Below are 12,842 nucleotides of genomic sequence, written 5' to 3'. Positions count from 1 at the left end.
TCATTCATAAATTATTTCATTAATTCACACATTAATCTAATCCATCTAAATATTATTCTATTAATCCATTGCATCATACTCATTCACCAATCCTACAATCATTTTATCATCCATCCTTCTATCCATGCTTTCATCATCCATCCATCCAACAGTTCATTCATTCATTCATTCACCAGTATATTCATTATATTATTGCTCTATTGATCCATCCATTCATCCATGTATCATATATCCCTTCATTGATTTATCCACCTACTCATTCATTTATCCATCCATCCATCTATCCACCTACCTATTCATGTATCCATCCATCTGTCCATCCATCCATCCATCCATCCATCCATCCAAACACCCATTCATTTATCCATCCATCCATCCATCCTTTTATCCACCTACCCATCCATCTGTCCATCCATCCATCCATCCATCCATCCATCCATCCATCCATCCATCCAACCACCCATTAATTTATCCATCCATCCATCCATCCTTTTATCCACCTACCAATCCATCTGTCCATCCATCCATCCATCCATCCATCCATCCATCCATCCATCCATCCATCCATTCAAACACCCATTCATTTATCCATCCATCCATCCTTTTATCCACCTACCCATCCATTTATCCATCCATCCATCCATCCATCCAAACACCCATTCATTTATCCATCCATCTATTCATCCCCCTTCTATCCATCAATTTATGCACCAATCTATCATCCATTAATACATCATCCATTCATTTTTCTGGTGGAGCTGAGCATTGTTAGATTTGACATTTGCATTGTAAAAGAGCTATAGAAATAAAGACGAACTGAAAATTCTATACATCCATCATTCATCCATCCATCCATCCATCCATCCATCCGTCTGTCCATCCATTCGTCTGTCATCTATTCATCCTTTCATTAATCCAGCCATTTATCCATCCAACACACTATACATCCATCCATTTATTCATCATCTTTCTATCCCTCTGTTCATTCATTCATTCATTCATTCATTCATTCATTCATTCATTCATTCATTCAGCAGTCTGTCCATTCTGTTATAGATCTATTGATCCATCCATCCATTTCTTATCCATCCATCACTCCATCCATCCATACATACATCCATCCATTTATCCTTCTATTCATTCATTCATTCATTCATTCATTCATTCATTCATTCATTCATTCAGCAGTCTGTTCACTCTATTATTAGACAATTGATCCATTTATCCTCCATCCATCAGTCTCTCAGTCACGTCTCTCAATGTTCTTCTCAATATCTCTGTATTATATGAGGTTTATATCAGCGTGTGCTCTTTCCCCCTCAATCCCCCATAAACAGATTTCAGAGTTCATGAATGTAAAAGCTCTTTTGTTTCAGCTCTTGCACTTTCAGTCGACTTTAAACACTCCAGCAGCCGAGAGAGAGAGAGAGAGAGAAAGTCAGCGCGTGGCATCCTTCCAGCTGTTCCTCTTTAGCATACCTGAAGATAATTGCAGCTTTGTGCTGGTTTTAATTAAAAAAACAGACAGAGAGAGAGAGAGAGAGAGAGAGAGAGAGAGAGAGAGAGAGAGAGAGAGAGAGACCTGCTTTCACCCGATGCATGCGGTCTGAGAGATCTCCCGGCTCCGTGTGTTTCATCTTCACAGGCGCTGCTGGCTTCAGATCAACTCAAACTCCAGCAGGAGAGAAAAAAAGAGCTCCAGCAGGAGGCATTGTCCTGGCCGGCAGATGGACTTGTCAGCATTAGCTGCTTATAAACGGTGAACGCCCTTTCTGATGTGCCGTGAGATCACTGCGATAACAGCGCTAAAGTGAACGCTGCTGAAAGAGCAACTTGTGTTGTTTGGCCACGGGCTGGATTTATGAGACACTCTGTCCTTTGAACAAAGCGCAGAGATTTAATCCGAGGCAAAACATAATCAAATCAGACCCAATTTACCCTCACTAACTCACTGACATTTACTGCTGATCACAGAGACGTGCGTTTCAGTAGCAAACGCAACCCTGACGTCATTTTGTACACTTAAACACATTACTTAGCTGGACTGACTTTATATAAAGCAGCCTTTAACTCATCTATGTATTTATCTACATGTGCTTTGAAATCAAGTTCATGCAGCTGGATTTAAACCATTATTCACTTGTGCTTACAATGTTTTCTGTGTGTCAGAGGTAAACTGCATTTTTTTAAAGCTGATTATTTTACTTTTGCATTTATATCAAGCATTCACATTTGATGCTTTGTGCAAATGCACTGCACTATTAAATGTTTTCAAAAAGATATGATTAATAAGGGATGACAACATTTGTTTTTATATGAATTATAACTTATTAAATAAGTTAATCAGGTTCATAACATGCACAAGCTGCTTTAAGTCATTCAGCTTAAAAGTGTAAGGAAACAAGGTCAAAAGGTCATTACATCACAAGTTTATAAGTTACTTCAACTTATTTTAATATGATAATAAGGCTGAATTTTTATGGTTTAAGTTTTGCTCTTTTGAACTCGATGTTTTAGGTCAGTTTAAGTTAAAGTGACTTAAAAACTTCGAATAGATTCAGCTTAAACATTACAACAACAAGTAGGTAAAACACAATCAAAAAGTCATTACAATATGTTTATATGTCACTTCAACTTATTTTCATATGATAATAAGGTTGCATTTTTATCATTTAATTTATGCAAATGTTATCTTAATGTCCTAAGTCAGTTTAAGCTGAAGTGACTTGAACAATCCAATTGAATTCACCTTAAACATTTAAGGCAACAAGTAATTAAATGACAATCAAAAAGTCATAACAACACACATTTATAAGTTACTGCAACTTATTTTAATATGATAATAAGACTGCACTGTATCATTTCAGTTATGCAAATTTGATCTTGATGTTTTAGGATAGTTTGAGTTGAAGTGACTTGAAAAATTAAATTTAATTCAACTTAAACATTACAACAAGTCGGTAAACCACAATCAAAAAGTCATTACAATATGTTTATATGTTTCTTCAACCTATTTTAATATGATAATAAGGTGGCATTTTTATAAATTAAGTTATGCAAATTCTATCTTGATGTTTTAAGTCAGTTTAGGCTGAAGTGACTTGAAAAATTCAATTTAATTCAACTTAAATATTTAAAGTAACAAGTAATTCAAAGACAAAAAAGTCATTCAAGCACTTGTTTATAAGTTACTTTAACTTACTTTAATATGATAATAAGGCTGCATTTTTATCATTTCAGTTATGCAAATTTAACCTTGATGTTTTTGGTCAGTTTAAGTTAGTGACTTATAAAGTTATTGTAACAAGCTATAAAACTACATAAAAAGTCATTACTACATGTTTCTATGTTATTTCAACTTATTTTAATAAGATAATAAGGTTAGATTTATCATTTAAGTTATGCAAAGTTTATCTTTAAGTTTTAAGTCAGTTTAAGCTTAAGTGACTTGAAAAATTCAATTTAATTCACCTTTAACATAAGGCAACAAATAATAAAACGACAATCAAAAGCCATAACAATAAGTTTATAAGGTACTTTAACTTAATTTAATAAGACAATAAGTTTACATTTTTATAATTTAAGTTATGCAAATTTGAACTCAATGTTTTAAGTCAGTTTAAGTTAAAGTGACTTAAAAAATTCTAATTAATTCAACTTAAACATTACAACAAGTAGGTAAACCACAATCAAAAAGTCATTACAACACGTTCATGTTACTTTAGCTTATTTTAATATGATAATAAGGCTGCATTTTCATCATTTGAGTTATGCAAATTTCATCTTGATGTCTTAAGTCAGTTTAAGCTGAAGTGACTTGAAAATTTTAATTAATTCAACTTAAACATCTAAGTTAAGTCATTACAACACGCATTTATAATAAGGTTACATTGTTATCATTTAAGTTATGCAAATTTCATCTTGATGTTTTAGGTCAGTTTAAGTGGAAGTGACTAATACATTTATGATAACAAGCAATTAAACTACATAATCAAAAATGTTTGTTACTTCAACATTGAACGTAATGTTTTGAGTCAATTTAAGTTGACATGACTTATGAAGTTAATTTAATTCAACTTAAAAATATAAGGCAACAAGCAATTGAACAATAATCAAAAGGTCATTCCACCACACGTTTATATGTTACTTTATCTTAAGTTATGCAAATTTGAACTTGAAGTTTTAGGTCAGTTTAAGTTGTAAAGTTAATTTAATGGAGAAGCCACTTTTTTTACTTAGTCTGTGGATGGCAAACAAGTCTAGCCCAGTAAACCCAAACACACATGGAATAATGTGCACAAAACGTCACAGTCGTAGCATTAGCGTCTCTGGAGATCAGTATGTGTGTGTGTGTGTCTAACAAACACACTCGCTCACATCATTAAAAGCCGATATGAAGTTCGGGAGGTCCTGGCAGGGGGAGCGCGGCTTTCCAAAGCTCAGAGAAGCATGTTTTGCATTCTGGGCCCTGCTGAGGGGTTTGCAGGACATAAAAGCGCGTTTTCTCGGCTCGGCATAATATACTCCAGCGGGAGAGGCCCGTTTGACTTGGGCCACCGCCTAACTTAGCATCAGCAATCTCTCTCTCTCTCCCTCACTCTCTCTCTCTCAATTCAGTTCAATTCAAACTTGTCTTATTGGCATGACAAATGTTGCACATGTGTGTTGCCAGAGTCTTTGTGATGTTCACATTAAATAGAACTTATGAAAACAAATGACATAGCAGTAAAACACATCAACGTTGCCCATGTTTGACTCAACACCGGGTTACTACACAGCATTGTTTAGTGTTTGATGATGGATTTGTCCAAATGAAGTTATTTCCCAAAACGACTCAATGTATCTTTAAAAATAAAAGTTTACAAAGAAGTTTCAAAGAACATTTTACTATTTAAGTACATTATACAAGACAAATGATGGGTTATTTTTATAACTCAATGTTGGGTCAAATATAACCCCACATTGGGTTTTTCTTTTCAATAAAACTTAAATTACAACTTTTCTCCCAATGGTTGTCCATATTTGACCCAATATTGGGTTAAAATCACCCAGAAGTTTTGTATTGCCAAAGCCGTGATGTTCACGTTAAACAGAACACATGAAAACAAATGACAGATCAGTAAAACACACAATAATAAGCAGTATATTAACCTATCAGATCTCTCTCTTTATTTCTGTCTCTCTCTCGCTATCTTTATATATATATAAATTTTATTCCCGTTTATTGGAGATTTGTTTTTTTACAAAGCAAGTTTTTATTTCTAATTTTTATTTTTCTATCATCATTTTTAGGGGCTTTTTCACCGTTAATGTGACAGGACAGTGAAGGACAGACAGGACAGGATTGGGAGCTAACAGGAAAGCACCTTGGTGCTATAATTCGGCGCACTTAATCTACTCGGCTATTGGCGGCAACTTTAATTTTGGGTTTTAAGTACCGCTACAGTGGGTTGCAGAAATATAAATGTCACTTAATAAATTTTATTAAGTTAAGCTTAAAGTAAGTTTAATTAAATTAAGTTTATTAAGTAATTTAAAGTTTATTAATTTGCTAGGATAGCAATTTATATTTTTAGAAAAATGAAATCAAGTCAGAATATTGTATTAAGTATTTTGAGTTATTGTTGATTTTACTGATCACAAATGAATTAACACATTATGTCTTTAGGATTGATTGGTGTTGAGATGTTTAGGTCATGTTGTGTTTTGTTTTTTTCGAATGAACTGATGTTATTGTTATAGTGTTGTAAACTGTTTTAAACAATTGCTGTAATTAAAGCGTTTCTATAATCTCTCTTTCTCTATCATGCTTCACTATCAGAGATCAGTGTGCGTGAGTGTGTGTGTGTGTGCAGCAGGTGGCCCGTGCACAGACCCTCAGCAAACACACAGGTGGGCGAAAACTATCAAAACATCTCCGGCACGATCCACAAACCTGAGCATTTTCCACAGCTCTGCAGCCAAACACCACACACGCACACACACACACAGATACGCATACACACACACGAACACATACAGATATGCATACACACATACAGTACACACAACGACTAGATGAATACATTTTGTGCTCTGATTCTCATCACGTATGCTTGTCATACACTGCTGCTGAACGCTTGATCCTGATATGCTGATGGTCCCTCTAAGGTGTTTGATTTATTGTCAGATAAAGGCACAGATAAAGTAGTTCCGACAGGCGCATAACAGCTCCATATCACTCCGCTGAATGATTTGAGTTGTTTCACGGCAGCAAGAGTCAGAAATCACTTCAAATGAAGGAGGAGATGTGGAGGACACTAGCGCTACAAACAAACACAGGACTAATAAACTCTCAACACACAACATCTCAACAGCAGATTCAGCAGCTGAGCTGGAGACCAGAGGAGAAGAGCAATAATCACCCCCGGGATGGGGAGTTATTAGGAAATAATGCACATCTGAATCCACACTGAACTGAAGTGAGCTGAATAATGATGAACTCTACAGCTGAACTGAACTTGTTTCAGACCTCGCACCATTGACCCTGTTATTGAACTGAACTGAATCAACATTGAGCAAAAGCGAGTTGAACAATATTGTCTGCTGGCTCTTTCACTGAATTCAGTTTGTTTCTTTATTCAACACTAACAGTATTAAATTAAACAGAATCATCACTGAACTAAAGAGCAGAATAAGGACACTATCGTCTGCTTTACTGCTGAACTCCATTAACTTCACAACTGAATATCACAAAACTGACACCATTACTGAACTGAACTGTGACATTATTATCTACATCTGCTTTAGATGAACAGAATCAGCTCCATAAGTGCACTGTACAATATATCTGTCTCTGTCTTTTCAGATTCACAAGTGTTCTCCATTTATTCTGGAGGTGAGCTGCATTATAGGATGTTGATCTCTTCTCTGTCCACTTCTGATGCTGTGAATTTAACTCATAACAAAGAGTCTTTTTAGTTGTTTAAAATAATATAGTGTATGAGAAATACTAATATCTAGAGAAATGAGTGTGTAAAATAACAGAAAATGTGCTGCAGTTTATTACAAGGTTTCTGTAGTGTAATACACAACACCAACACACACAACACAGCACTGCACATGTGCAGAAAAGTCCTTTTTTTTTTTTTACACTTTTCAAGTTTAAAAGTTGTTGGACGAAAGATCAACATCCCATAATGCAATTAAAAAGCAGAAATAAACTGAAAAATAAAAACATAAATCACAAAATACAGAAAACTGCTATCTTTTACAGCGTACAGTGATTCATTTTGGCAAGCTATTTACTGATGTGACTCTGAAACGCTCTGTATTCATATAAAGGACCATAAAGGCATTGCGCAGGCAGTGTGGAGGCGGCGGCGGCGGCGCATGCTTCAGGGATTAGAGGTTTGTTCAGATCAGCAGCTCTAAGAGCAACAGTAATATTTACACCCTCAAAAGAGGCCAAAAACCACAGTACAAAAAGCCACAGACACTTACATTCGGCTGCTGAGGGCATCGACGGGCCGGCCGTGGTGCGGGACAGGAGAACACAGTAAAAACAGAGCAAAGACCCACTGCTGGAGAACCCGTCTGCAACACAACATCCTCATCCTCACTGGACCTGAAGGAAAACACCCAAATCAGCTCGTCTCGCTTTCTTCATCTCATGATTGACTTTACACTAATAAACTGACACAAAACAGCTTACACAACTTATACAATTAAGTTAGCTTAGTTTAATAAGTTACAATGACCCAAAACATGAGTGTAGACGAGTTTAATTAATGACTTTACATGAGAAGGACACAACAGAAGAGCTCCATTTAGATTTAAAATAAAAACATTATCCCTATGTTGGGTTTTGCCCATGTTTGACCCAACACTGGGCTACTACACAGCATTATTTAGGGTCTGATGATGGATTTTGTCCAATCATTAAACAACTCAATGTACCATTGAAATAAAAGTTTAAGTTTCAAAGAACATTTCAGTGATTGCTTTTAAACACTATACTAGACAAAAGCTGGGTTGTTTTTTTTTTTTTTTAACTCAATGTTGGGTCAAATATGAACAAACCCCACACTGGGTTATTTTTTTTTCAATATCCTAATCCTAATGATGGTCCATATTTGATTCAATGTTAGGTTAAAAATGATCTTACACTCTTTTTTAAAAGAGTATAAAAACTAAAATAGACCACATTAGATTAATTTTTGTGCTTAAAAAGTGATTTTCAATATAAAAATCAAGTAAAAAAAAAAAAAAAAAGCATAGAAAAAGTGGGTTTATACATAAAAATCTCTATATGTGAGGTCATAAGAGCTGTGTTTGTATTACCTCACAGGCAGACTTTTGCTCTTTTAGACTTCACTTTAACTTATTCACAAGAACACAAGACGTAAAATCACTTTAAATTTCACTAATCATATAAATACATCTTGATTTAGGGATGTTTAGATGTCTCTATATGCCCAAAAACACCAAGACCTCATTGTAAGAGCACGAGTTTTAGCCATCTGATGGCAACATGAGCACTTCTCTCCACGCCGAGCGGCTTTAACTGAAAGCAGTTGAAGATGTTGGAGAGCAGAACTCCTGGAGAAGTAAAGAGCAGAGAAGCGTACAGTATACTCACAGCGCTGATGATGATGATGATGATGTCCGCAAACACAGAGCGCCAGTCTCCTCAAAGTTTCCAGACTGCGATAAAAACACAAACAAACAGAAGTCAGTGAGCGCTGCGATGTGTCCGGCTCAGCATTACGTCCTGCAGAGGAGATCTGGACTGAAGTAGAATCCAGAGAACAAATGTGCGTGTGTGTGTGTGTGTGTGCTGCTCCAGGTGATCTGACCAACTGACTGCTGGAGAGGAGGAGAAAACACTGATGGGAAACTTTCAGCACTGTCTGAGCAGGTTACAGAGTGTGTGTGTGTGTAAGAGAGAGAGACTGAGTGAGTGAGAGAGAAAGAGAGAGAGTAAGAGAGAAAGAGAGAGTAGGAGAGAGAGAGTAAAAACGAGAAAAAGTGAGTGAGTGAGAAAGAGAGAGAGTGTGTGTGTGTGTGTGTGTGTGTGTGTGTGAGAGAGAGAAAGTGAGTTAGCAAGAAAAAGAAAGTAAGAGAGAAAAAATGAGTGTGTTTGAGAGAAAGAGAGAGAGAAATGATTGCTATTATTATTATTACTATTGTTATTACTGTTATTATTTTATTATTTTATATTAGCCGCAACCCAACTCTGGGAAACACCCAAACACACTCATTCACACACACACACACACACACACACACACACACACACACACACACACACACACACACACACACACACACACACGACAGCCAATTTAGTTATTCAATACCCTGCAGCGCATGTGTTTGGACTGTTGGGGGAAACCGGAGCACCAACACAGGGAGAACATGCAAACTCCACACAGAAATGCTAACTGGCCAAGCTGGGGCTCAAACCAGCGACCTTCTTGCTGTGAGGCAATCGTGGTGCCCACTGCGCCACCGTGACGCCCCCTAAAGTGAACTGAATTAAAATTAAATTGAGATTCAGATTTTTATAATAATTCCATTAAATAATTATTCTCCACTTATTTACATTACACACACACACACACACACACACACACACACACACACACACACACACACACACACACACACACACACACACACGATTTACACCAACTCTCTTTTCTAAATATTCTTTCATCATACTCTGAGCATAAAGGCATGAGCTCAGACAAATGAAATCCCCTCAGTTGTCGGCCTCAGTCTATGATAGTTAAAGTCAATAAAGAATCTTGCTGTGGACATATCTTTAAAAACAACATCATGCTCACCGACTTCTGTCTTATTTCTTAGAGTGATAATATTTAGCACGTCCCACCAAAGAATGAATGACATGACATTAAAATAAAAAAACAAGGATGAAATCTTGCTTAGTAAGTGAATATTACTCAACAACACCAACACAAACTCAATATCTCACCGCACTACTCCATATTTATACCCCTTCTCGCACTCTCAGATCATGTTTCTCCCTGGTGCCACCTCACACTCCATTAAGCACAATGGGAGACAGATCTTTTAGCTCTGTGGCTCCTCGACTATCAATCTCAGGAGCAGTGATGGTCTTTACACTGTTTAAAATTTTAGCCGGCAGATAGCTCTCTGCAACTCTCACATGGTCACCCACTGAAGATAAGCAGGGCTCGGTCAGTACCTGGATGGGAGACCACATGGGAAAGCTAGGTTGCTGCCAGAAGTGGTGTTAGCGAGGCCAGCAGGGGGCGCTCAACCTGCAGTCTATGTGGGTCCTAATGCCCCAGTATGGTGACGTGGACTACATACTGCTCAGTGAGCGCCGTCTTTTGAATGAGACATTAAACTGAGGTCCTTCGAAAAAGAGCAGAGTAGTTTAACCCCGGCATCTAGGCCAAAACTGCCCACTGGCCTCTGTCCATCACGCCCTCCTAACCATCCCCATATCATAATTGGCTTCATCACTCTGTCTCCTCTACACCAATCAGCTGGTGTGTGGTCTAGTGCACAATGGCTGCCGTTGCATCATCCAGGTGGATGCTGCACACTGGTGGTGGATGAGGAGACCCCATCCCCCCTCCCCCCATTGTGTAAAGCGCCTTGACTGCCCAGAAATATTATTTAATAAATCTGCTGTATGCATGTTGGAGTGTGTATGTGTGTGTTGGAGTGTACATGTTGGAGTGTGTATGTGTGTGTGTTGGAGTGTGCATGTTGGAGTGTGTATGTTGGAGTGTGTATGTTGGAGTGTGTATGTGTGTGTGTTGGAGTGTGCATGTTGGAGTGTGTATGTGTGTGTGTTGGAGTGTGCATGTTGGAGTGTGTATGTGTGTGTGTTGGAGTGTACATGTTGGAGTGTGTATGTGTGTGTTGGAGTGTACATGTTGGAGTGTGTATGTGTGTGTGTTGGAGTGTGCATGTTGGAGTGTGTATGTGTGTGTGTTGGAGTGTGCATGTTGGAGTGTGTATGTGTGTGTGTTGGAGTGTGCATGTTGGAGTGTGTATGTGTGTGTGTCGGAGTGTGCATGTTGGAGTGTGTATGTGTGTGTCGGAGTGTGCATGTTGGAGTGTGTATGTGTGTGTGTTGGAGTGTGTGCATGTGTGTGTCAGTAGTTTTGTGGTTTTATATCTGGCAGGTGTAAATTGACCCCTAACACAAGCGTTGTTCTCTAAATGTGTTCAGACACCAAGATTTTCATTCTTTCATTTTCTTATCAGCTTAGTCCCTTTGTTAATCCGGGGTCGCCACAGCGGAATGAACCGCCAACTTATCCAGCACATTTTTATGCAATGGATGCCCTTTCAGCCGCAACCCATCTCTGGGAAACATCCACACACACATTCACACACACACTCATACACTACGGACAATTTAGTCAACCCAGTTCACCTGTACCACATGTGTTTGGACTGTGGGGGAAACCAGAGCACCCGGAGAAAACCCACACGATCAGGGAAAACATGCAAACTCCACACAGCAACCTTCTTGCTGTAAGGCGACAACACTGCCTACTGTGCCACTACATCGCCGACACCAAGATTTATAATAAAGAAATCATTTAATTTTGTCTTCTTCTGCTGTTAATATGCTCACGGCTCAATTTGAGTCAACAGGAAGGTTCAGATATGAACATGAAAGCTCAGATGAAGAGAAATAAGTCACAAACTGAGTAATGAACAACACAATGATGCCAAATCTACAACACAACATCTGAAGAAGATGACGACAACGAATGAACAATGAACAACACTAAACATCACACTGATGAATGAAAGCTCAGCGCTCATCAGTCAATGCACAAACTCCTCCAGATAATCTCCAGAAGATCCTCCAGAAAGTCAGGACTCATCACTCCTGAACGTGCCGTTACAGCATCTGAATCAGCAGTTCTTCAGCACTCATGGCTTTTCCATCTGGGCTTTGTTTGGGTTCAGTAAATAATGCCACACTGCGAGATGTCTGATGTTTATCTGAGTGTTTATCTAAAACACATTAAAGACCTTCCAAGAACCAGATAGATTTTTAAAAACAGATGTCCTGATACAGAAAACCATGGAATAGGGTGAACATGTCTTAACATGTAAATCTGTGTATAAACACAGACAAGCCTGACACATACAGTATATGCAGAGACAAAGCCAGTGAGAAACATTATAACCGTCCACCTCATCTGAATGTGTTGATTTATTAATCCTCATCATTTAGTCCTTTTCTTATTTGCGTATGTATTGACATGTTCTGATTGTATACACAGCATGTATATTATATAATCCTTCACTCACTCATTTTCCTTCGGCTTAGTTCCTTATTGATCAGTGATCGCCACAGTAGAATGAACCGCCAACTATTCCAGCATATTGTTATGATCACCAGAGATCCAGCGGCTGCAGATAGCTATGGACTACAAATCTGCCGGTTTATGGACTACAGATCCAGTCATGCACCACACACAAACACCTGTTCCAAGCCTCCTTTGATGAAGCTGCTCATGGACTGTTCACACTCACATATCTACAGCTCACTCTGACACCCTCATTGTCTTGTTAAACTGTATAGTGAACATTATGATGGGTTTTTCCTTGCCTTGCCCTCCGTGTTTGAACCTTGCTTTGTTTTGTTTGTTTATTCCTGTCTGCTGCCTGCCTGTTGACCACTTGCCTGATATTTGACTTTGGATTGCCTGTGTACATGTGTTTGCCCCTGTGTTGACCATTGCTTGCTTGACCATACTTGTTGAATCCACACTCCCTTATCGGCGTCCAGCTTCACGTTACACAAATGTTTTACACAGCGGATGCCCTTCCAACTG

General features: G+C 38.1%; 2 protein-coding genes and 1 long non-coding RNA gene across 11 annotated transcripts in view; all 3 read right to left on the bottom strand.

The window, feature by feature from the left end:
* The window catches only part of xpot (exportin, tRNA (nuclear export receptor for tRNAs)), a 266,921-nt gene that overhangs the window by 50,471 nt on the left and 203,608 nt on the right, over positions 1–12,842 (bottom strand). The window lies entirely within an intron of this gene.
* Positions 1–12,842, bottom strand: part of pthlha (parathyroid hormone-like hormone a) — a 224,349-nt gene that overhangs the window by 7,899 nt on the left and 203,608 nt on the right. For 7 of the 8 annotated variants that reach the window (XR_015942071.1, XR_015942072.1, XM_088649806.1 and 4 more), the window contains 2 exons: positions 8,621–8,685; positions 7,483–7,606 (listed from right to left, as the gene is read on the bottom strand). Coding sequence is in view for 6 of the 8 variants with exons in the window: in XM_088649806.1 (XP_088505932.1) it covers positions 7,483–7,595 (113 nt within the window). In the remaining 2 variants the exon portion in view is untranslated. 8 annotated transcript variants of the gene reach the window in all.
* Positions 1–12,842, bottom strand: part of LOC148679883 (uncharacterized) — a 759,583-nt gene that overhangs the window by 570,081 nt on the left and 176,660 nt on the right. The gene's annotated exons all lie outside the window — the stretch shown is intronic.

The sequence above is a fragment of the Danio rerio genome, chromosome 4 (genome assembly GCF_052040795.2).
Source record: "Danio rerio strain M-AB ecotype USA chromosome 4, GRCz13ab, whole genome shotgun sequence".
Taxonomy (NCBI): Eukaryota; Metazoa; Chordata; class Actinopteri; order Cypriniformes; family Danionidae; genus Danio; species Danio rerio.
This window is presented reverse-complemented; position numbering and strand designations above follow the sequence as displayed.